Genomic DNA, 24,660 nt, shown 5'->3' on the forward strand with positions numbered 1-24,660 from the left:
TCTTTTTTTTTTTTTTTTTTTTTTTTTCGGTACGCGGGCCTCTCACTGCTGTGGCCTCTCCCCTTGCGGAGCACAGGCTCTGGATGCACAGGCTCAGAGGCCATGGCTCACGGGCCCAACCGCTCCGCGGCATGTGGGATCTTCCCGGACCGGGGCACGAACCCGTGTCCCCTGCATCGGCAGGCGGACTCCCAACCACTGTGCCACCAGGGAAGCCCTCTATTCTTTTATGGAATATAAATTCCAGGAGGACAGGGATCTGGCTCACATCCGCGACCCCGTGCTTTGAACAGTGCCTAGTGCATGGCTATGTGCAAATGCATTGGTTGGATGGATCAATAAATAACTCTAGGAGAATAATTTGAATTGAAATAAGTTGTCATGATACAGCAGTGAACAGCAGAAATAGAGTTGCTTGGGTGTGGCCGACTTGGAATGCAGCTGCTCCTGCTAATTTGCTGTTCTCCTTGGATCAATTACTTCACCTTTCTGAGCCTGGGTTCCTTCTTCGGTAAAATACTCTTTCTAGTTAATATTTATCAAGTGCTTACTATGCACCAAGTGTTGTTATATGCTCCCTACGTGTATTTCTCACCATAAGAGGTACTGTCTACCCCACTTGGGCCCCAGGAAATGGAGGCGTGCAGTCACATAGCTAAGTGGGGAGCAGCTGGGCTCTGGACTCCAGCGGACGCCTGGCCTTGGGATGACACGACTTCTGGGGCCACTCCCGACTCCACTGCTGAGTGACAGAGGAGTGAGACAGGGAGGTGGCTGGGATGATCATGCCCAAGGAGCTCAACTGTGGAGCAAGGTCCAGGGGGTTATCACCTGGAGGTCAGAGAGCAAAGTTCTTAACTAGACGACTTCCTCTCGACTGTGAACGTGAGGAGTCTGGCTGGGCGTTCACGGAGCGTAATTAAAGGGCCAGCCAGCCAGCTCTCCACCACTGAGAGGCCGGGTTCCGAGGGCTCCTGGTGTGTCCCCTTCCTCATCCCCAGCCACCCCCAGGATGGTGCCCAGGGTCAGGCAGGGAAGCAAATCAGAAGTAAATCTGATCATTCCTGACCGTGAGCAGCCTCGGATGCATTTGGTGGGATGATTAGCTAGTATGTCAGTGGGCAGGGCACTGTCCCCCTCCCTGTCCCTCCCCCCACCCCCAGATGAAAGTGTGGGCAGATCACCTGTGTTTTGCTTGTATCCATGGTAACCAAGTCTCCTTTTTGATGAGGAGGAATGGGCTTCGGTAAACAGATCTATTTGTGTGACTCCTGTTACTCATTTGAAGCCATGTCACTCCTTTTTCCACTGTGGTCTGTGTGTCTGAGTCACGGGGAGCCTAAACTGGCTTCTCTGAATTGATGGCTCCCTCTCAGCCTCTCTTGATCGACTGCCAGCTTAGCAGGGCGTAGCTTTCCAACACATTTTTTTTTTTTTAAGCCAGACTGATTCATAGAAACTCCTTTAAAAGCACAGTGAAAAGAAACCGCCCATCACACACCCCAGCACACCAGCGCAGGAAACTTATAACCTCGGAAGGCCAGCCCTCCCCTCACTGCGGTCACAAACCTCCAGAAGAGCGGACGCCTGCCACCAGCTCCTGTCACTCTGGGCATCTCGGTCGCTGGACCCTCAGGTAGGACAGCTGCCGACGCTGTGGGGAAGCCCAGAGAACTTTCCTTCCTTCCCACTGCTCTCCTCCTTGTGACCTCACCGAAGCTTTGCTTTTTCTTTTTTTCCTCTGCTGTTTTTCCATGACTCTTTGAAATGAGCCCTTCGGATTTTTGGCTATATGTGGGCACCGAGACAACTTTTCCCTTAAGGTTCAGTAAAATGTAGTTTGACGGGGGCCCCGGGGGGTCGAGGCCATCGCGGGGGCTGGGCTGTAATTAGGTCTTGCAGGAACTGGATTCTTGTTCTCTAAGTGTGATGGGAGAAGGGACTTTGGAACAGGGTATTCCAAAGATTTGTACTAGCTTCCTAGGATACCACTAGCCTATCCTTCATGGGTTTTCTTTACGGAGGAACCACGACGTACCTTTGAAATGACAGAGCGTGCTTGCCCGATGTTGTCAATTCCTGTTTTTGACTCAAAGTGCTTCAGGACTTGAACTGTTTCTCTGTTTGCTGGTCTTTTGGGGGTGATGGTGGATAGAGATCTGCATTTCAGTTTATTCTCGTGGTTACTTTGACTGCCGTCCTTTGGCTTGTTCATTCACTTTTATTTAAGTGTAAATATTTTTTCTTTCCACGGGATAGGAGGAGGGGGTTGGTTTGTTTAAAGAAAACCGTTAGAGGGAGAGAGAGAGGGAGAAAGAGGAAAGTCTTTCTTTCAAGTGGAGTTTGAAATAAAACGCAGGACGGGTGCCTTTGGTGAAGTTGGGAGCCTGATGTGGATTCCAGAACTCTCTCTCTGGCCAGATATGGAGGATGGGGAGAAGCAGGAGGGAAACTGGGTTTGGAGGGGAGGGGAGGGCGGGGGAACTTCATCTGTCCCTGTAAAAAAGATCGCTTTGTGTTTTCACTTCAGAAACCACCAAATTTTAGCGCTGAGTGAAAATATGGCATCTCAGAAATGTTAAAATAATTTTTTATTTAGGTGGATGTGGGATTTTTTTTCTGCAGGGAAGGCAGTGATTGTTTTGGAACATTTATCTTCTCACTCTTTCCAAAACATGGCTGTACAAATGCAAACACTCGTGCTAATCATGAAAGGGATCTGGAAAAGGAAGACGAGTGATTTCTATTTGCTTTTTTTTTTTTTTTTAAGGTTAGCATTTTGGTGGAGGCGTGGCCCATTTCAACATAGATACTGGTGTATTTTTTCCCCCAGGTAAACAAGATGAGGAGAATGACAGGATTCAGCTTGTCTGATGAAATGAGGCTTTTTCTTTAGAAATGTAGTTCGTAGGAAGAGAAGATTCAAAAGTAATCAGCCTGCGTACCTGGTACAGGCAAGGCGCCTGGTAAAATTGCCCTCAAGGGAATGATTAAGTTAGTGCAGGGGCAACTTTTCAAGATGCAGGGAACTCCCACCTTTGCTTGAAATGTTGATTATTTCCCAGTTTACATGGACGTGGATTAGGGAAGCCATTATTAAGTTGATGGTAGTGGTATCCTAGGAAGCTAGTACAAATCTTTTAGTCTGTGCAGGTTAAAACTGATAAGCTAGATTTAACTGGTCAGCAAATAGACAACACTGACAATTCTGGGGGCGTAAACCATCGTCATGAAATTCATTATTTGTGCGGCATCTCACTTTATGCTGGAGTTTTATAAATGAGCACGTGTGCTGCGTGTTATTGCCTGGAGTTTGAGGGCAATTTAAAGAATGCAGTTCTGATTCCCACCTTCCCCTCTTCCTCCAAGAAGTAGTGAGAGAGTTCCGTGGCTGAGGGAATTTTTGTGGATTTCAGCTGTGAATCTTTGGCAAGACTGAACCGGGAGGGTCGTTTTTCCTCCTGCCCTCAGAGGTGGATCAAATTCCACCCCAGACTCTGAGGACTGGGGCGGGCGTGGAGCGCTGTCTGGAGGGCCGCAGGATGTCCGGTCTGGCGTCCTGGTCCAAGGACCCCCTGGATTTTACATTGTTTGAGGGTAGGACACTGTTCTGGGAGTTGGCAGAAGGCCATCGAGGACCAACCCAGGGCAGATCACATCCCAGAGCAGATGCTGGCCCCCTCCCAGGAGTACAGGGCAACCTCTAGGAGAGGAAAGACGTCCCCTCCACAGACCGCAGAAAAGACTGTGGCTTTCTCTACTCTTCCTGCTTCCCTCCTAGGCCAGACTTGGCCCATCCAGTTCCCAGGGACATCCAAACTCTGGGGGACCTAGGGAAGGAGCTCCATAGAGGCCACCTGGGGCATGCAGACCCTCTTGGCTTGGACTCGGTGGCTCTGGGGGTTTCAGCTGGTACCAGACCCCTTGGGACCAGCGGAGAGAAAGCAGTCAGAGACCTAGAAGGCTTAGAGGTGAAGCAAAATGGCTTTTCTGTAGACTCCTCAGAGCCTGACAGGGAATAGACCCGAAAAACGGCCTCAGAAAAGGGCACAAGGCAAATCTAGTTGCATTTCATCCTTGATTTTGTGCCCTGAGTTTGGCAGGGATCTTGGAGGTCAACCCATTCATTCTCTGCCATATGCAGAAATCTTATTTTCACACCACCTTGGACGGATGGGAATTTTACATTTCCCTAAAATTGCCAGAGAAGAGGCTTGGTACCTCAGAAGGTACTGCCATGCTCACCCACCTTTGCTGGATAGCTCTAATTACTAGAGTTTCTTAGATCCAGCAAAATTGGCTTCTCTATAACTCCTATACTTTGTTCCTAGTTCTCCGGTGCTGAAAATACCCATTCTATTTTCATTGTTGTTGATCCATCCAAGGCCACTTATCCTCTAAACACTTGACCCTTATTTAATATTTAATGGATAAAACTTGATGCATCTGTATTATTATTATTACTAGCTAAGATTCAGAAAGAGCAGGGAGTGTTTTCGAAGCTTTGAAACTGTGCGCATAGTCATCCATATGCAAGTGATCTGATCCTGAGGTCCTTCATTTTCTAAACACATGCATATGGTTCCTTCTTGAACCGACCACATGTATACACATAGATATGTGTATGCCTAGCACAAAAGCTCAGAGCCATTTGGGACTCTCAGATATACATACTCAGAGGGACACACCCAGTTACTACCACGAGGTCATGGTTAAATCAATCCAGTGCCAGAAACACAGGCTTCTGACTTGGCCTTCTGGGGCTGGTCCCTTAACTTGGTCCATAGTTCATGCAGCCCACACCTTTCCACTGTTAACCTCCTGTCATAGTAATTACAGGAACAGGCTGCCAATCAACATCCCCTTGATCTAATTGCTGGTGGGCAGTCTGGATGTCAATCCCTTGAAAAGAGCTCATAATCCTTAACTAACGTAGAACTGGAATTTTCTGACCATAAATGTCCCTTTTCCAATACTTTTTTCCAGTTCTGCCCAGATGACCCTGGATTTCTGTTCAGTAATCAAGGGAGCCCAAATACGCTTCCAGTTAGGAGTTTGCTTGAATTCCCAAAACCCCACTCCCCAAACATGCATGTCTCAAGACCACTCTTTGTAACATTTCAGTTACAAGTCATTTCTCTCAATTTAATTGGGAGATCTGCTGATACTGAAGCACAAGGATAAAAGTAGAAGCCCTTGTGGGGATTGCTGTGTCTCTCTCTCCCTTTTTAACAAAATATTTGGGTCAACCTTTCCTTCCCTGCTGTGGAAATAGCATTTCTCTGGAGATAAAATGGACTCCTCTATTCTTGGGGCCATCGGTCTTACGTGGATCTGGCAGCGTTCATATTTCCCGAGCCTGTTTCATGAATTCTCGTTTCCAGTGGGGTAATTAAAATTGAGAACCTGCTGGACTTGGGTTGAAATCGGTGGCATGAATCCTGGGGTAGGTGCAGGATGGCTGAATAGGAGGCCCGAGGGGCCATCGTCTTGTCTCGACTCTGCTGTGTGATGTGGGCAGGACATTTGTCTTCTCGATGGAGGGAACTGAGCTTGGTGGTCTCCACGGCCCCTTGTGGCTCTGAGACCCTATTGTTCTAAGATCCTACCATTCTTGTTGTGAGAAATCCCCTGGCTCATGCTAACAGCGAGCTTAATCCGTAAACACTGGTAGGAAAGTGAAATGAAGCAACGTGTTGCATGGGAACAGGCATCTCACGGAGGTCGGAGGACCCAGGCGGGCTCCTTGGCTTCATACACTCAGAGGTCCCTTAGGGACCGGGTCCGCGGGCTTCACCGCCGGGTAGCAGTGAGCATTCACCCAGGTCTCGGAAGAAAGGTAAGAGGTTTGATTTGTGAAACCCGAGAAGCACCTGCTCAGATAAGCAGGGCCAGGCTAGCGAAGTCTTGTGGGGATATTGACAACAGCAGGGGATCCGCCAGGAGCCAGACCAGGCTCGGGGAGATGTGACGAGCTGGTCTTGGGAAAGGAGCCCCACCCTCTTGTCAAGGAGGGTGCGGCCGCAAAGGTGTGCATGAGAGCTGATGGGGAGCGGACCTTGACGAGGAAAGGGGAGGTGCCAGGAGGAAGGGGGCGGGGAGCAAGGGGACCGTGTGGGTTTCCTTAGGCCTGTGTGTCGGGGGAGGAGGGGGGCAGATGGAAAGGTCTAGAAGAGGGAGAAAGTGGAAAGAGGAAGCCAGGGAGAAGGAGGAAGAACAAGGCAGAAGTGTGAAGATGCTGCACTCTTGACTCCCTCCCTCAGTGCCTCGGGACAGTCCTTAGGGCCAAGTATTCCTTCTTTGTCTCCCCCCAACACCCGCCGCCCCCCCCCCCCCCCGCCATGATGAATCTTCTGTTGCTCATGGATGCAACGTTTGAGTTTCCATCGAATATCTGTGCCAACAGGGTGGTGATCTTCCCCGGGGACGTTTCTTCCCTTTTCCGAAGGGTCCTATCAGGGCTGACAGCAGAACGAAGTCCTGGGTACTTTGATGTCTTCTTTGAAATAATCAAAGACCCTGCCTAGGAGGCTAGGTGCAGGGAGCCGGGGAGAGGTTTCCGCTCCTGAAACCAGGGTTCGGACCAGCCAGGTGGGTCCACACTTATTTCAGAGAAAGGGTTGTGAAGCTGAGACCTCGTGCTTCCCTTTGCCCGCCATGCTTCGCTGGGGAGGGGGGCTTGTGCTGTACGTGGGAGCCAGGATGGAAGGTTTGAAGCTCGTCTGGGGCTGGCAGTGGCAGCGGAGTCGGGTTTGGCCGGGGCAGGCTCAGCTGGTGGCCCCTCTCAGCAACCTAATGGGGAGAAGCAGCGTCCTTCCAAAGGCCCTTCGTTTCTTCCAAGGGCGCTCTTTTGAGGGGCTGTGCTGACCCTCTGGTTAACTAGGAGGCGGTGGGAGGACCAGAGTGAAGGGGAGATCTGGTAGAAGTTCTAGAACTTCTGCCCCGACGTAGGAGAGAAAAGCTCGTGCTGCAGTGGAGGAGGCCTGACCTGGAAGATGCCAGGGGGTGGGCTTCATCCTGACGCTGCTTTCACTCTGGAGACCTGCTTTTCCTCTTCTGTCGAGGAACTGGACTGAATAACCTCAGCCCTGCTAAGCCACTAAACAGCCAGTTGCCCTTAGAAAGAGCAACAAAGCCTGCAGCCCACCCACTGTCGGAGAGCCCCCACCCAAGGGCCCCTGGGGCCGGGCCACACCTTGATTTTCTTCCCAAACCCTCGTTATTATCTTGGCAACCTCTCCCTCGGAGACATTCTTGCCGCCAGAACACTCCTCTTTTGTTAGGGGCAGAAGACAAGGAAGCTTCCTTCCTCGCCCAGGGGACATTGCCCGATGGCCTGAGCAGCTGCGGGCCGGGGCCGGGGCCACGGGCTGGGGCTGCCCAGGTCTGGCCTGAGCCTTGGCAGATGTTCCCCAGATCTAGCCACTCCCCGACACAAAAGAGGACCAGGGAAAACCAGAGAGAGAGGTTATTCTCTTTGGGAATGTTTGGAAAAACAAGCTTCGTGTTGCTTGTTTGCTTCTAGCAGAGTTGCTGACCCTCAGTTTCTGCCCGAGAAGCTTCAAGCCCATTTCGCTGGGCCGAGCTTCTCATTTTCCATAAAGGAACACAAAGAATAACCAACAACTGTACAGCCTTTGCTCTGTGTCAGGCAGGAGCCCTTCAGCCCTCACACTAAGGCTACGAGGTCTGCAGATCACAGCTAAAACGGGCTGGAGTTTCAACGTGCTTGGAATAGCTTACAATTTTATATGTCAACTATACCTCATTAACACTGAACTTTTTTTTTTAAGTGGTGCAGTCAGGAGTTGAATCTGGAACTTGTGCTCTTTTTGCTGCTCAATACTGTGTCTCTCTAGGAGCTACTGTCCAGAGAGGGTATGTTATTTTCCCAAAGTTAGCAGTTAGTCAGAGGCAGAATTTTTATGAGAATCTGGTTTTCAAATAGGTGCTCTTTTTCCTTTCTTTCTTTTTTTGTTCCCCTTCAATAACTTCCTCCTACTCCCACCCCCAGTTCCTCATCCCTAACTATGGGAGAATCATGCTAGTCTACAGAAGTGCCGGAAAAACATCACCTTTTCTGTAATAAACCCCCATTCATGAGAGGTGCAGTCCCCTTACCCTCAGGACCATGAAAAAAGAGTTGTTTTCTTTGGAGCGTGTAGATTCCTGTTACTTTTGCTACTTGATTGCTGATGTTTCTCTTGGTCATAAAAACCGCCCTGTGCACTTGAAAACATCAGACCCTGGAATGACGTGTATACAGTGAGGTACAGCTTGAAATTCTTTCCTTCCACACCAAACATCAGACATCCAGAAGCAGGAGGAAATAGCCCTTCAGGATTCTTTTTCTCCACATGTTTCCCACGGAGAAATTAATGCCCCCCTCTCCCACCCTTACATAAAAACAATATTTAGAATGGAAAAGTACACTTGACATAAAACAACAACAATGGTCAGAAAAGCTCATCCAAGGTCTCATCCACTCAGCCCCGCCTTTAATCCCAGCCTTTTCCTCCTCCGGATACATCCTCTACGGCTGCTCCCCAAGAGAGTATTTCCTTTTCTGCTGGACATTCATTTTGCCAACCCAAATGATCCTCAGTGGGAAAGAAACATATCAAAATAAACCAGCAAAAGCAAAATGATCCTGATGTGTATAGGACAGAAAGGCATTCATTCATGCTACCACCCTGCACAGTGTCCACAGGAGAAGCACAGCCACAGTTTTGGGTATGCCACGAAGGAAGATGGGCAGATGTGGGCTGACTCATGGAGATCGTATGACCAGGATCGTACGACCAGTGGCTTTGTCTTTCATCTTGTACCTTGGAGAAAGCACTGTGTCTTGGTCTGAGAAAACGTTCTTCAAAGTCTGCAGATACCCAGAAAGAGATGGGGATTTCACTGAAAGCATCAATCAGTGAAAAGACAGAGTGTGTCCATCAGTCGGGTCATCTCAGGACAGTGTTATGACTTAGTGAGATTTGGGGATCTCAGGTGATGTCCTCTGGCTAATTCTCTGATCACCTGGAAGTTCTGCTGGAAAAGTGACCACTTTAGGAAAATGCTAACAAGGAAGCATTAGACAAAGGGCAGAAGTAAGATCAAGGTGGTCCTTGTCAAGAGCAGCCTCTGATGTGTTGTCAGGACCTTTCTAATGGAAGGGGGTCTTGGTAAGTAGTGAGCTCCCCGTGACTGGAGGAGTTTAAGCATGATTTAGGTAGTTCCTTGGTGTAGATTTATAAATGAGTTTCATGCATTGGGGAGGAATTTTAAAGCCCCCTTTCAGTCAGAGATTCTGTAATTTAAAGAGGTAGATAGGGACGTTAAATACACAAAATAGTATTTAGAAGTTTAAGATTTTTTCTTTGCATTTTCTTGTTTCTTCTTGAATAAAAGGGAACAAACACACATATAACCTTGAATATCAAATGTCAAAGCTACTCGGAGGACTTCCCTGGTGGCGCAGTGGTTAAGAATCCACCTGCCAATGCAGGGGACACAGATTCGAGCCCTGGTCCGGGAAGATCCCACATGCCACGGAGCAACTAAAGCCGTGTGCCACAACTACTGGGCCTGCGCTCTAGAGCCCGCGAGCCACAACTACTGAGCCTGCATGCCACAACTACTGAGCCTGCGCTCTAGAGCCCGCGAGCCACAACTACTGAGCCCGCATGCCACAACTACTGAAGCCCGAGCGCCTAGAGCCTGTGCTCCGCAACAAGAGAAGCCACCGCAATGAGAAGCCTGTGCACCGCAACAAAGAGTAGCCCCCGCTTGCCACAACTAGAGAAAGCCTGCACGCAGCAACCGAGACCCAATGCAGCCAAAAAATAAATAAGAATTAAAAAAAAAAAAGATACTCGGGAAATATTCACAGAGTTTGCCTGTAGTAAGATGTTCAATACATAGTTACAGTAATATATAAATAATTTCTAAAACTAATACAGGACTAAAGTTCACCTATATAAAAAAGGGGGAAACATTTTCTCTGTAGAATTCTGTTGTTTTTTATGAAGACTTCAGTTACTTTGACATGGATTGTTTTTCCACAGAAAAGAAAATATTGCCTTCCTTGATTCATTTATTTGCTCGCTGAACAGATACTTGGTACCTGTCATAGACAAGCTTCTCCTTTCAGGAACTTAGAATCTTAGGGGCGGGGGAGTGAAACATTTCCACAAATAATTCTGTTACCAGGCAGGTTGACACCAGTGATTTTAATAACGGGAGGAAAATGACTACTTCTGTTTGGGTTTAAAATTCCTCGGGTTCCCAGGGCCAGCGTGAGGCGTTTGGATCCTCTTTCCTGATTGGTGGTGGGGTGGTGGTGTGTTTGGAAGATTTGAGAAGAGGAGTGACTTGGTCGGATAACCCAGTGGCACAGAGCATGTACTTAAAAGAGGGAGGAGTTCAGAGAGAGGATCACGGGAGAGGCTGATGGTCCTGAGCTGGACAATGACAATGAGAGTGGAAAGTAAAGATGCACGGGAGGTAAATACTGGAGGAAGAATGCATGACCTGACTGTGTTATTTTCAGCAATGAAACTGGGATGATGAGGACACGGGAGGGGGAAGGGGAAGCTGGGACGAAGTGAGAGAGTGGCATGGACATATATACACTACCAAATGTAAAACAGATAGCTAGTGGGAAGCAGCCGCATAGCACAGGGAGATCAGCTCGGTGCTCTGTGACCACCTAGAAGGGTGGGATAGGGAGGGTGGGAGGGAGATGCAAGAGGGAAGAGATATGGGGATATATGTATATGTATAGCTGATGCACTTTGTATAAAGCAGAGACTAACACACCATTGTAAAGCAGTTATACTCCAATAAAGGTGTTAAAAAAAAAAAACACTGGGATGAGAAGAAAGAGTGATGGGGAGGGACTTTGGCATTTGGTCATTATTGCTCCTGTCTCCCCAGAAAAGCCTGGGCTGTCTTCAGCCGCCAGGGAAATGACTAAACTGTCTTCTGGCTAGCCAGCCAGATCCACAGGCTTCTCAGAAAGCTCTATTGTGTCATCTGGTAGAGGATGCCTCCACTTTGCCTTTGTCTGTGAGACTCTAACACACTCCAAGTGAATCACAGACATTTGAGCTCTGTGGGACTCCCCCATTACTCACACAACCCCCAGATCCCTGTTTCTGATTATGTGACACCCCCAGTCTCTGGCGAGTTCTTCAGTGACTCAAGCCGAGGATTTCCATCACTTCCTTTGGGGGAGAAGTAGGTTTCGGGAGCTCTATTCTGTTGTATTGTTCCCAATTATTGTTCCTTAGACCACCCTCAAGCACTGCTTCCCCTAGACTCTGGTGGCTGCTCAATAAACACACAGACTCCAGGGCAGAAAGAAAGTTATCTGACCCCTAGCTTAGCAATCACGGAGGCAAATTACTAACATCTCAACTGTCTGTTTAGAAGTCAATGATTCTCAAAGTCTCTGCAGTATGAGTTACCCATCAGAACCAGAAAGGTGTCCACAGAGGCCTGATTAATTTCTCCTGGTCAGAACGCCCTAAAAGTGTTAGGCTACCTGAAAAAGGCAAAGAGGAAGGCAGTCTCAGGGATATGTCCCTTTGATTCTTTCATTTTGGGGGGGGGGGTTGGGTATAGGAGGGAGGCAAGAAACCAATAAAGACTTAAGTGGACGGAGCCAACTAGAGAGGGCAGTTTTCTTTCTCCCTAACATTAGTTAGTCATTTACAGCTCCATTCACCAGCAACCGTAATCTTCAGGCTCATTTTCACTAACTGTAATAAATGTCCTATTAGCAAAGAACTTCATCCAGATCTAGAATGGTCAGTGGTTGTGAGGCTTGTATCGGGGACAGGAGTGTAAAGAGACCACGGCCCTAGTGTGGTCTGGGCGATGCGGAAAGAGCAGGGGAAGCGTGGTCAGAAACAAAGATGGCGGTGGTGGAAAAGGAACCGGCGGGCCTGTCCATTAGGGCAGAAAGAAGGACAGGAAAGGGATAAAGAGAGCCTGTGTGTGGCTCTACGTCGCTAACCTCCATTTCTCTTAATGATCACTTCTCTCTAGAATCAGCATTCATGCCTCCTCTGCTTTTCTCAGTTTCCCACCCAGCCCCACGGAGCCCTGACCACCCCTGTCCCCTTGGGTAAATGAGGGTAAAGGGGGCGATCCTACTCTGCTTCCAGTGGTGGGTAGAGAAATGTGTTCCTGGCACCCCACATAGAACAGTCAGTGGACATCCTACCCCTTGAGAATGTGGTGGATTCACTAGCTCTGGTGGCCTGGGTCCAACTCCAAGAATCACAGATCATGTTGTTAGGGAAGTCCCAGCAACCATGTGACAAACTTTGGGATGTTCCCGAGCACCGATGCTCTGTTGGGAGGAAGGTGTGGCACCCAGCTCCTTAGAACCTCCATGCCATTATCCTCTACTGCCTGGTTTGAGCTGCCTGGCTATGACTAGGGGTCTGCTTTCCGTTGGTGCGTGCTATCCATAGCATGTTGGAGAGGTGGGAGAGAGAACTCAGTTATTGCTTTAGTGAAACATACTGCCATGAAAGAAAGTTGTAGCAGCCAATACTTTCAAAGGTATAAATGCTCAGAAATGGTCTCTTTTTGGCGCTTTTATCTGAAGCAAGATACACACGAGGCCAGGGAATGAGGCTCTCAGAAATCTTCCCTGCCTGTGAAGGGTGGGTGGACCCCGTGGTCCACGGGGTCTTCTTTTATTTCTACCCAAACCACTCTACTACTTGATAGGTCCCCACTCATCTGCTGGGGGGCCTCTAGTATAGGGACTGAGTACCTAGGGATGATCCAGGCCAGACATTTAAGAAGACAGTTCATTCTGTTTCCAAATGTGTTGGGGAGAGCCACTGAAATTAAAGGAAGCCCCTCTAAGCTGACAATGGATGATACTAATAAAAACCTGACAAATTTGGGGCCATGAAAAATGGAGAGGTTACTATATGTGTTATACAATAGCTCCAGCTAAGCAGCTCCTACTTCCGGCTGGATACAGCAGCCAAAAGTGGAGAGAATTGTGTGTTCCGTGCATTAAGAACGCTTGCTAATCCAAGACATTTTGCTCCTTTCTTTGGTGAAAAGATGTGGCATGATTACAGAATCTAACTACCCTGAAAGAGAGTCGCTTCCTTGCTCGACTCCGCCACTCACTCCTGCCTGCACCCCGCAGGGGGATAATGGTCAGGCGGGGCTGTGGGTTAGATCAGAAGTGAGAGCCATTGGCCAGGAGCTCGCACGCCCAGGGAGTGCAGTGGACCAGCCACGGTGAAGGTGCAGGGTAATTGGAAGGCAATTATGTCCAAGTCATCAAAATGGACAGTGTGAGCCGGGGCGAAAGGAATCAGACTCAACTTTGGAGGGTTACAGACCAATCCAAGGAGGTGGAAAACACTGCTGGATCCCCAACAGCATGTAAGGGAGGAGACTCAGAACATTTTCCTCGACCTCAGTTAAGAGGCCTCACTTGGTGTGTTATATTCTGTCTTTGGTCCCTCAACCCCTATTAGGAGGAGGGTGTTTGTAAATTAGAAGCAAAGGAATAAAAAAAGTCATTTGTAGAGCCCAAGGAGGATTAAACATGACTTGTTATATAATATTTTAAAAATAAATTTATTTATTTTAATTTTTGGCTGCATTGGGTCTTCGTTGCTGCACACGGGCTTCCTCTACTTTTGGCGAGCTGGGGCTACTCTTTTTTTTTTTTTTTTTTTCAGTACGCGGGCCTCTCACTGTTGTGGCCTCTCCCATTGCGGAGCACAGGCTCCAGACTCGCGGGCTCAGCAGCCGTGGCTCACGGGCCCAGCCGCTCTGTGGCATGTGGGATCTTCCCGGACCAGGGATCGAACATGCACCCCCTGCACTGGCAGGCGGATTCTTAACCACTGTGCCACCAGGGAAGCCCACGTTATATAATATTTTAATTCCCTGCATTCAGAGAATTAATTCATGCCTGTTCCTTTCTCCATGAGGGGTGAGATCAGGATCTAGTGATGGTGTGAATCTTGGGGGTGCCGGGAGGATGGCTAGCACAGGTCTGAGGAGAGTGAGGTTTCTCCTCCTCATCTCTAAGGGGGTGTTCCTAGTGGTCCTCCCACTCAAGGGGCAAGGATTAGGCATATAGACAATTTCTAAGACGACCTAAATGATTTTATACACACTGCCTTGTGAGCTGGAGAGCAGATATCCTATTACTGGCACTTAACATGGGGCAGCCTGGTGACGGATGGACTGGGTTGGTTTGGTGCCAGCTACTCAGTTTCATATAATAATAATAATAATAGTAATACTAATAATCACAACGAAAACGACCCCATTAGTATCTGCCATGTGCCAGGCACTGTGCTGGAAGTTCTCCATATATGATCCAATGTAACCCTCACATTTCCCTGTATGATTAGCATTGCAACCCTCACTTTACATAGGAGGAAACTGAGACTGGAAGGTCAAACAACTTTATATGATTCTAACTCAACCTCTGTCTAATTCAAAAACCTCTTTTCACTGTGCATTAAAGTCAAGCAGAAAATTGAGGAAGTGTGCAAGGACCTGAGAAAAGCAAAAGTGCATTTGAATGTGTGGGGAGATTATTAATAGCAGGCCTGAAAGCTCCAAGCTCTCCCCTAAGCCGCAGGATAAACTTCATCATTTTGGTCATTCACAGTTCCATTGGACACATTTCTACAAAAAGAATCTAGGTGGCAGGAAGTGCTCGGATGGGGAAGGAGGGCGCTGGTGGGGGGGGGGGGTTGGAATGGGTCGGGTGGGCAGTGGGGGCCAGTGTCTGCCTCTCATTCCTAGCCTGTCAAGAGCAAGGTCCCCGGGGTACCGTAGGTCATTCTAGATTCTGAGTGCCTGATGAGGTAAAGGAGAGGAGATCAAAAACATCCGAAGTGTTGGAATGAATGTATCCGTGCTCTCCTGTAAATACCCGGTCCAATGTGAAAGGGGCTCAAGCACACTCAAAGCTTCAATTAAATGAGGTGGAGGGAGAGAGAGAGAAGTGGGACACAGTTACTGGATGTGCACCGCCAACTCCTCCCTGGGAGGGGACAGCCACACATCCACCCTGCCTAGGGTGTGAATAACCTGAGCCCTTCCCTTCTGAAGTCCCCGAGCCGGCACCGCCTCTGAACTGTCTTGGGCGTGAGTGACAAAGCACGCCTGTGGCTCACATGAATCAGAATAGTTGCCCTCTCATGCATCCTTCACACTTCCTTTATTTTCTAGGTTGGATGACCCATGGGCTCCTGTCTTCTGTTCTGCTGAGATGACGGCTGAACGCTTTTGTTTTCCCATGCACATTCTTAATCTGTATGAGTTCCCCATCCTTCCACCCACCGTGTGATGGATGCATTTGCCCATCTGCTCTACTGAGTCCTGAAGGATTGGCATTTGGGTAAATGTCATGCACAAGCCAAAGGCACATTTGCTAGTCTCTCAAGCTGCATCCAGCCCCCAGAACTGTCATATTGAATCATAGGAAATATAACCCTATGCCCCCAGGTCAATAGCAGAGTCCCTACCATGACACAGCCCAAAGGCTCCGGTGCAGTAATACCAGTCTAAAATGTTCCATTGGTAGATGATCAGACCATTAAACTGTAATTAGGTAGTTATAATTATTGAATATCGAACAGCATTATTATAATAGAAGTTGTGGCTCTCACGTTTTATATCTCATCTGGGATCAAATTAGTAGCCCATTCCGTCTCTGGGCATTGAGTAATAGCTGCTGGTCTGAGGAAAATTCGATTAAAATTGCTGGGTGAGCAGTTTGATAGAAGCGCGGACACTTCCCTCGTGGCAAATAGAAATTTATATGACATTGTTGCACAGAGACCTGGAAATTACAGCTGTGAAAGACCTTTTAAAAACCAAAGTCCTACTTTGGCCTCTAAAACACAAACAAAATAAAATGATAAGTTACCATAAAATTTTCTTGTTTTGAAACAGGCTGTATCAGAAGGATGAGTATATAAATACCTGAGAGGCAGAATTCTGTTTCTGTTTAGGTCTATTTAAATAGATGAATAGGTACTTGGGGGAACTGGGCTCACTAGTTGTTTGCAGGAATTTATGATGAAATCTTGATGGTTTTTACTTGAAGATCTTCCTGATTTTAGCAGCTAGCCCACCCAGGTGGGGAAGCTGAATTATTGTGTTGAATCTGACAGTAACCTCTCCTTTCCCTTTCTTGTTCTTTCTTTTCAGAGTTCTCTTCACTCCCAAGCCACCAAAAAGCCAAGATGTTGGTGTTACTGGCCAGTATCTTTGTGGTCCACATTGCCACCGTCATCATGTTATTTGTTTCCACCATTACCAATGTGAGTCGTGTTCTTCTGTTCATTCACTCATTTGGAAGTTATTTGCATATTTACATAAAGTGCTACAAAGGACATTTAAGCCATAATTCCTGCCCTTTGTGAATTTACAGTTTAGTCATGGAAAAAAATAAACACATACTTGCACTTCAAACAACTAAGTAACAAGTGTCTACATGAGTGATCCCGCCAGACTGGAGAACACAGCGAGGCTTCTCAGTGGAGGTGGAGCTTGGAGGACGGGTAAATGGGTGGGGTTTCTGGGACGCCTTCTAGGTGTGCCGGTCAAGGAGCCCAGCAGGGAGGGACAGGCTTTGTTCAGGGCAAAATGCGGACACCTGCGTGGCAGGGCAGAACTCCTCTTCCTTCTGGGGACCTTGATTAGAAGGAGAAATGGGAATGAGATCATAAGACACTTTGGTGGCCCGACCACCAGATTCAAGATCTGGGCAGAGAGTCTCATGTGAGAGTGGAATTTCGCAAGATTAACCTGATTCCCCTGAATTAACTCCAACGAAACAACCTAAAAATATGGAGGCAGCAACAGGCTCTTCTCTCTGAACCTTGGGCTACTCTGCCCTCTAGTGGTAGTTTGCAGGGTCCATTGTGCTTTTCTCAGAAAAAAACAAGATTAGCTCCTTTGGACCTAAAAACCAAGGCCATCCATCACTAGACAGAAAAAGATGGTTCCAGAACCTGTTTAGGTCCCTGTTACAGTTGAAGGATAAATGGGTTTTAAAGTTCAGAGTTTTGCCAACATCGGTGGGTATAATTATAGGCAAGGCTAACTGAAGCAGCACTGTGATGAGCCAGAACGCTCACCCATGTGGCCTCCTCCAGACTCTAATTTAGCCGTTCTGTACGCTGCCCTCCAAGTCTCTCAGGATAACAGGTCCGATAAACAACTTCAAACTGTATTCGTGGATGCTGATTGCTGAATATCTGAATGATCAGCTTCTGATATGGGGCTGGACACAGAGTTGTTTATTAAATCAAGAGCAGGCAGGCGATTTGACATCCTGGCCCTGCTTTTCCAATAACTCTCATTTTAACAGACACTCTGTGTAGACAGGGCTGGGTGTTTGTTTTCCATCCCAGAAGGATAGCTGTTTTGCTGGCACTGTGGTGAGCCTCGGGGAACACATTTTGGTCATTCTTCTACTTTCAGCTGCCGCCACAGGAAGGCTGTGGCTAGACTATGTTATTATGGAATTACTTTGCATGTTGTGACGATCAAGGTTTATCCTTCTGTTTAGATGAAAGTGGCTTATTGATCACTCAGCTCTTTTCTTCGTTGCCCTTTATGTTTCTTACTTTTTTCCAGTTGGACATTTTTCCTTAACTTTTTTCCCCTCTAGCCAGGCCCTTCCATGAAACAATCTTGGTGGGGTGTATGAATTGTGCCTCCTTGAAACCAATTTCCTCACCCAGGGTTTCCATTTCTTAGAGCCTTAGAATTTTAAATCTCGATGGTTGAATTACTTCTTTTCTTTTCTTTTTTTTAAAGTGATGAGGTATGTGAAGCCCAGAGAATGAGGTGACTTTTCCTTGGTCACACATTCTTCTCTCTCTTTTTTCTTGGGACCTTTGTGACTTCAGTTTTAGTGAGACCTTATTTCCACCAAGAGATGGAAATAAACCATGTTTATCGCTAAATATGGAGTCTTGGTTAAGATTTGGTCCTGACACAAGGTGATTTGTTGTTTCCTTTTGTTTCAAAGCAGGGGGTTAGTTTTTAAAGAAATTTTTATTTCTTTTAAAAATTTATTTCAAAAAATTTTTACTGGAGTATAGTTGATTTAAAATGTTGTGTTAGTTTCTGCTGTACAGCAAAGTGAATCAGTTATACATATACATATATCCACTCTTTTTTAGATTCTTTTTCCGTATAGGTCATTACAGAGTACTGAGAAGAGTTCCTTTATTTCTTTTTGATTTCAGGCCTGGATGGTTTCAGATGTTGGAACAGGATCAGTAGGTCTTTGGAAAAACTGTACTGCCATTGCTAACTGCAGTGACAGCCTGTCATACAGCGGTGAAGGTGCGTACAAAGATATTGTACTTAGTGCTGACATTTCGTGCGCTTAGGAAAATGGCCAGTCCCTCGGGGACTGGGTAGCCTAACACCCTCACTCCCCCCACCCTGTGTCCACAGATGCCCTCAAGGCAGTGCAGGCCTTCATGATTCTGTCCATCATCTTCTCCGTCATCTCCCTCGTGATCTTCGTGTTCCAGCTGTTCACCATGGAGAAAGGCAACCGCTTCTTCCTCTCGGGGGCCACCATGCTGGTGTGCTGTGAGTATCAGCTTACCCAGAAAAAGCTTGCCCATAGATCTTACCATGGGTGCTCCCGGCAGCTTGAAGAGCTGAGCACGTGGGGCAGTGAAACCGCCTTGCACAATTTGTGCTCTTTGGGAGAACCCCTGATAGCTGCTTGGAATAAGAATCCTCGTAGGCTTCATTGTTGAAACCTGGGCTCCCGGGCAGCTACCAAGTGGCTGGAGTCCGCCCATCAGTAGCACTTGTATACAAGACCCCTGAAGGGGGCAGGGATGTGGGATTCCTTAGAAAGATGAAACCGCTGCCAGAATGCCTGCAATGATTGCCGTTCCCACTCTCCTGTTAATTCTTCCCCCCCCGCCACACAGTTTGGTGGAAGGCACGTTCTTCTGCATCCCTCAGGCAGCCTGCCCTTGTGTGCTGGGGTTCAGATGGGAAGGCTGAGGGGTGGACCCGAGATGCTGTGTTTCAGCCACACAAACCAGTGCAGATGTGAGAACTCGAACACCTCTGATTTGCCAACACAGCCATCAAGCTTGGTTTGGGGCAAATCGACAGAACTACCGTTGGGGGTCAAATTTCCGAGTTCATTTTCCCATCGCCCATGAGGGAAATAGGCTCTTCCTAAAATTATAAAATCTTTTTCTTGGTTTTCATGTTAAGAAACCAAACCAACAGCTAATCGTTGTTTCTCGCCGGCAGGGCTGTGCATCTTGGTGGGGGCCTCTATCTACACTCATCACTATGCGAACAGCTCTATAAACCAGTACCCGGGGAGTCACCACGGCTATTCCTTCATCCTGACCTGGATCTGCTTCTGCTTCAGCTTCATCATCGGCATTCTCTATCTGGTCCTGAGAAAGAAATAAGGCTCACGTTATTGGGGAATCTGGGGGGTGGGGGTGGGGAGGAGGGAGTCCTTGAATCTGGGAGAGGAATGGAAGTTGCTAAGCAGGGAAAACCAAGAGAGGGAATTGGGGGGAGGGGAAGGCAGGGGGGAGGGGCTGAAACCCAAACATAACTGAGGGGGTCCTGTACTGTCCAGCCCCTGCCCCGGGAGAAAGCCGTGGGCTGGGACGGATGCTCCCTGGATGCAGGCCAGAGGGCCTCCCTCCAGCCTCCAGCTGTTATCAGTTACATACACTGCCTGGGGCCCCAGCAGCTGCCACATTGCTGGCTCTACTTCCGAGGGTGAATTCCGTCTTCAGACCTCCTGCACCTAGTTAATGTAGCGGTACAAGTCCCGGCAAGGGCAGATACTGTTCTTGTGCGGAATACGCCAGGCTTGGAAGCCATCCTGCCCTTCTGACCCAAAGCAAAACAGCACCATCTGAAGGGCCCTGTGGGAGGACTTTGGCCAGTGAGCCATTATCCCTCGTTGGAACAGAGATTTAGCTCTGTGGTATTTGTGACAAAATGGGAGGAAGAGAGATAGTGATTAAGGCTAAGTTGGTGTGTTAGCTAAACTGAGAAAGAGAACTTTTCACAGTGGAAGGCCTGGGGCGTGGGCAGAACCCAGACTAGACCTCACACCGCTGTCCCTCGTGGAGACCTCTTGCTACAGACTTTGCTTGGCCTCTCCTTTAAGGCCAGGGCAGCTCTCTGGAGTTTCTGTAAAGCCACTAACGACCAATTCAGTGGTGGAAGCACCACACAAATTGTGGGAAAAAGGGACAGTGTTATAGCAGGGTTATGTTAGAGTTATGTTATTAGGAACCTCTCTCCATGCAATCAATGTTTGTTTTAAGTATATAACGTGAGAGAGATGGACAAAGACCCGTGCAGCACAATCTGTTACTCTCCCTCTAAATTATACACTTTTGAGGAAGTTTTATCTAATTAGCCGCATTGGGGATCAGGGCTCCTAGGCTCAGAGACAGCTCTAGCTTTGACATGAGCTGGAGGGGTTGCCTTTCAGAGGTCCTGCCTATCCCGCAACACAGGTGAGGCAAGGCAATTCTGGAAGCTTCGTAAAATATACACAAACCAAAACCAAACAACAAATCCTTGGATGAAAGGTGCTATATCATTGTCAAGTATTAAGCATACTAGATTTCAGTCACAATAAGAACAGAGTGTCTGTGCTTCCAGGAGAATAAGAAAATTTCCGTGAGAGAAATAAAAGTATAGGTGATGGGCAGATATTTTCTTTAAGGAAAAAAAAAACCCTAAAAGCTCTTGTGGTTCCCAGTCAGATGGTAATTGAGCTCATCTGCTGCTACAAGAGTGTTTCTATATAGGACTTAGAAGTATGGTATTAGTATGGTATTCCTGGTTAAGCAGGCATTGCTCTGGCCTGGCGCAGCTATTTTAAGCCATCTCAGATTCTGGCTAAAGGGTATTTTTTTGGTGGAAGACATTTCCTTTACCAATCTGAGAATATCTACCCTAGGGAGAATCTGAGACATCTTGCCTACTTTTCATCTTCTAGCTCCCTCTTCATCCCGTTTCTTATATATGTTTCCTTTTGGGGAGCTATTATGCCACAGTTGCTGGTATTTATGTAAAAGGACTATTACTAAGTATATTTCTCTATGTTCATTCTGGTTAGGGGAATGTTGAGAGCCGGCCACCAAATAATCTGGGCTGTGGGGTAAATTGGTTGGCAAGCAAAAACTGTGGGATGATGAACTTTTAAATTATGATTTAATGGTCACATGATTTTAGAAGGCTGTCTTGAGTGCAGAAGCAGATTTACATATCAGATACAGCCAAAAGAGATACTAGCATTGTGTTAAAAAGTCAAACTGTGACTGGAGTGAACCATGTATTCCCTTGTCTTGTACTTTGTTTCTGTGCCATTTATGTCTCATGTAATTTGCATTACGTTGGTGGGTTGTTCTAGTACTGTATTTGGCTTCTTCTTTAATAGATTGGTATTTCATATACTATAATTGTAAATATTTTGATACAAATGTTTATAACTCTAGGCATATAAAAACAGATTCTGATTCCCTTCACCGTGTGAATGTTTTCTTTCAAAAAATGTAGGAAAAATATGGATGATAATGACATTTATTCCTAATTAAGTTGTCAATCAGTTCGATTTGGACAAGTTGGCATTTATCAGAGACATTAAGCTACTTTCAGGAGCCGAAAGTATAGTTTTATCTTGCTTTAATTAAACCTCTTAAGCAAAAAATGGAACTTCATAAGCTAATACATTAGAGAGAGGTTATTATCTTGAATCAGAATGGGTTATGACATTAACAGATGAGATACTTGTAAATTTTCTTTGAAGTAGCAAACTCCTGTAATGTGTCTTCAACATATAAAGCAATTCACAATGGTATGTGTCACATACATTTGCAGGAGCCCATTCATTGCATTACCCGGGGCGTAATCTGTATGGACTCTATGAGAGAAGGAAAGATTTGAGGCTTTCTGGGTACAGAAAGGACCAGAATGAAGAGTGGAAAACAGGGTTGGTGCTGTGTACCCCAGCATCCTGTCAACACTAATACGATAAGAGTGGTTTTAATGTGGAGCAGGCCATCTTTCACTCCCCTGTGGTCTTGGATGAAATAACGGCACACAGAGTAATGCACAAAAAAAAAAGACACAATGGAACCCGAAAATAAGACCTCAACATATTTTAAATTAAATTAATCAAATCGCATCGGTTATTGATAGCTTCTTAGAGACCTCTATGAGTCACTTCCAAAAGCTATCTTCTTAAGCTGATTGTTTGGGCCTCAGAGCATATTTTCCATAGAGACAATTTACAACGATCTTACTTATCATATGGGCTCAAAAGACTTTTGTAAGTCTAGCCTGGAAAAGAAGTTTAATAATGATTTGACTATTATTGTTGTTTTCAATGGGAAATGAGTTCATTAAACTCTGGAGCCTGGAACCCTCTGTTGCCCCTCCAGACCCTTCATGGTAAGAGGAGTATATCTGATGCAGGGGGAGATGGACATACGGCTGCCTGGGAATCACTCTTCCCCAGTCATGTCAGAGTTTGCCATTGAATATAGGAGAACGTGGCATTTAGCATGACTCTGGCTATAAATATACATATATAATTTTGTAAACTGGGTGTTCTTAAGCTAGGACTGCTTGTTCCGTTCTCTGATCTCATGGTTTAGAATCAATCTTAATTTTCCCACTTTTATTAGCATATCAATAGCTTAAACCCAGTTTACCTAGGAACTTTAGAATGATTCTAACTCCTTAGTATAATAATTGACAGGCTTTTGAAAATGATGAAACCTTACTCTTTTAGTTTGATTTCACAACTTTTCCTCCCTCTCGTAAAATAATGACAAAGGGCACGTATATCTATAATTTTTAAGGTGAATCATGTGGTCGGCAGAGGTGGGGCTGGGGGCTGGGAGAAATGGGTGAACTCTTTGGGGTTTTTTTTTTTAGCTTAAATAAATTGCATTAAAAAAATGGTATTAAAAAGATACACTTTTCAGTTGGTGATTCTGACGCCTGACATGACACAAGTTGATTGAAATAGAAAAAAAAAGTAAAGCTGTTTTGAGTATTTGGGTACACTTTTGCCATAGCTCTTGAGGTAACCAGGCATTGCAAAATCAGGTTTTGAGAATTATAGTACTGGATTTATGAGTGACATAGATTACACTAATGAATCTGACACTTGGTCACCTTATTTTAAAAAAGTTAAAATCATCCTGGCCGTAATATTTAAACCCAGATTTGTTTCCATAAACCAAGTTACCAAACTCACTTCAACATGGCATACTTGAACTGACTCTACGAATTTCTTTCTCCAGAGTAATTCAAATTCTTTACCTCTCATTGTGTTTAATGCTTGTCAGCGCTCCTGGAAGGACAGGTAAAAGATCGATGCAGACGACTCTTAATTGTTCAGTTTAACTTCATTTCAGCCACTCATTCCCATGGCCTTTCCTTGGACGTTCCCATTCCCACCCACATTTTTTGAATTCCATGCTGTTAGTTCCTTAAGGATACTTTTTGGTACACCCCTTTTCCCTGTATCTCCAACCTCTCTCTCCCTCTACTGGAAGTGTTCTCTTGCGGGTAACTTATGTTTAAATTTATCCTGTCTTAAGCAAAACAAAACAAAACACTCCCTTCTACCCGAATACTTTACCTCTTGCTGTCTCTTCACACTCACGTTTATTGAAAGTGTGTCTTATTATCTATGTCTCCACCAGGCCTCACCTTGACATGTGTGGGCCCCAAGTAAGAGCACAAGTGGAGGTCTGCACACCACGTCTAAATCTTTATAAGTTACATATCAAGTTAATGAGCTGCTAAATAAAGTGTGTTCTACTGTTCTACCTTGATAAATATACCTAGAAGGTCAGGATCAAATTTAGAATTCTCAGAGTCCTTGGGGTTCTGGGGTAAACATGGTTTTGCAGGGGAGATTGGTACCGGGTTTCTGGCTCACAGCCTGCTTCCCTTACCCTTCACTTCGGGCTCCATCCGTCATCCTTAGGGACCTTGAGTGCATGACTACTGTGGAGACCCCAGCCTCACACATGCAAAACCAGTCCTCACCCCTTCCCCATCCTGCAAATGGCCACCCCTCAGCCATTTCTTGGTCCAAGAGTGTGCACACCTATGACATGGTCTGACCTCTGTATGGACTAGACTTGAGAGAAAGCCCAGGGGAAGGAGGTCTAGAAATGAGCTTGGGGATGTTTGGGCAGGGAATTTGGGGTCCTGGATAATCAGAAAATAATCTGGAAGGAGCATGTGGGCTCCAGTGGGTATGCTCCTTTGGCTCCAAGCCCAAGGACTTCTTGTCCATGTAGGGGTGTGGCTGGAGGACAAGCAGAGCAGAGCCATAAAGCACAGGCCTGGGAAAGGCCCTCTCACCTGGTCCTAGGGCATGGTTTTACAGCCTGACTCCTTACTGGCTCTTTTACAGCCTCACTCAAGCAGATTCTCTTCTACCCTCACTATTCCAAAACGATCGCTCTCCTAAGGGTCAACGGTCACTTTAGATTCCCTAGTCCAGTGAATATTCTTTTTTGTTTGTTTGTTTGCTTGGTTTTCCTTGACCCCCTGTTCATTTAATCTCTGTATTCTGCCTGAGAGACTTAATTAAAG

General features: G+C 46.6%; 1 protein-coding gene across 1 annotated transcript; it reads left to right on the forward strand.

The window, feature by feature from the left end:
* The first annotated feature begins 1,481 nt into the window (after nucleotides 1-1,481).
* Nucleotides 1,482-21,566, forward strand: EMP1 (epithelial membrane protein 1). The gene is made up of 5 exons (XM_081250070.1): nucleotides 1,482-1,636; nucleotides 16,216-16,328; nucleotides 18,267-18,366; nucleotides 18,481-18,621; nucleotides 19,309-21,566. Exons 2-5 carry the CDS (start codon nucleotides 16,251-16,253, stop codon nucleotides 19,473-19,475), a joined length of 486 nt encoding a protein of 161 aa, XP_081106196.1. The 5' UTR covers nucleotides 1,482-1,636; nucleotides 16,216-16,250; the 3' UTR covers nucleotides 19,476-21,566.
* The last annotated feature ends 3,094 nt before the right edge of the window (nucleotides 21,567-24,660 follow it).

The sequence above is a fragment of the Mesoplodon bidens genome (genome assembly GCF_964165515.1).
Source record: "Mesoplodon bidens genome assembly, chromosome: 11".
Lineage (NCBI taxonomy): Eukaryota > Metazoa > Chordata > Mammalia > Artiodactyla > Ziphiidae > Mesoplodon > Mesoplodon bidens.

Bases quoted from the DNA above. Each gene is read 5' to 3' on its own strand.
- EMP1 (XM_081250070.1), top strand. From the start codon at position 16,251: ATGTTGGTGTTACTGGCCAGTATCTTTGTGGTCCACATTGCCACCGTC. The intron at 16,329-18,266 runs GTGAGTCGTGTT...TTTTGATTTCAG, and splicing joins TTGTTTCCACCATTACCAAT to GCCTGGATGGTTTCAGATGT. The intron at 18,367-18,480 runs GTGCGTACAAAG...CTGTGTCCACAG, and splicing joins CCTGTCATACAGCGGTGAAG to ATGCCCTCAAGGCAGTGCAG.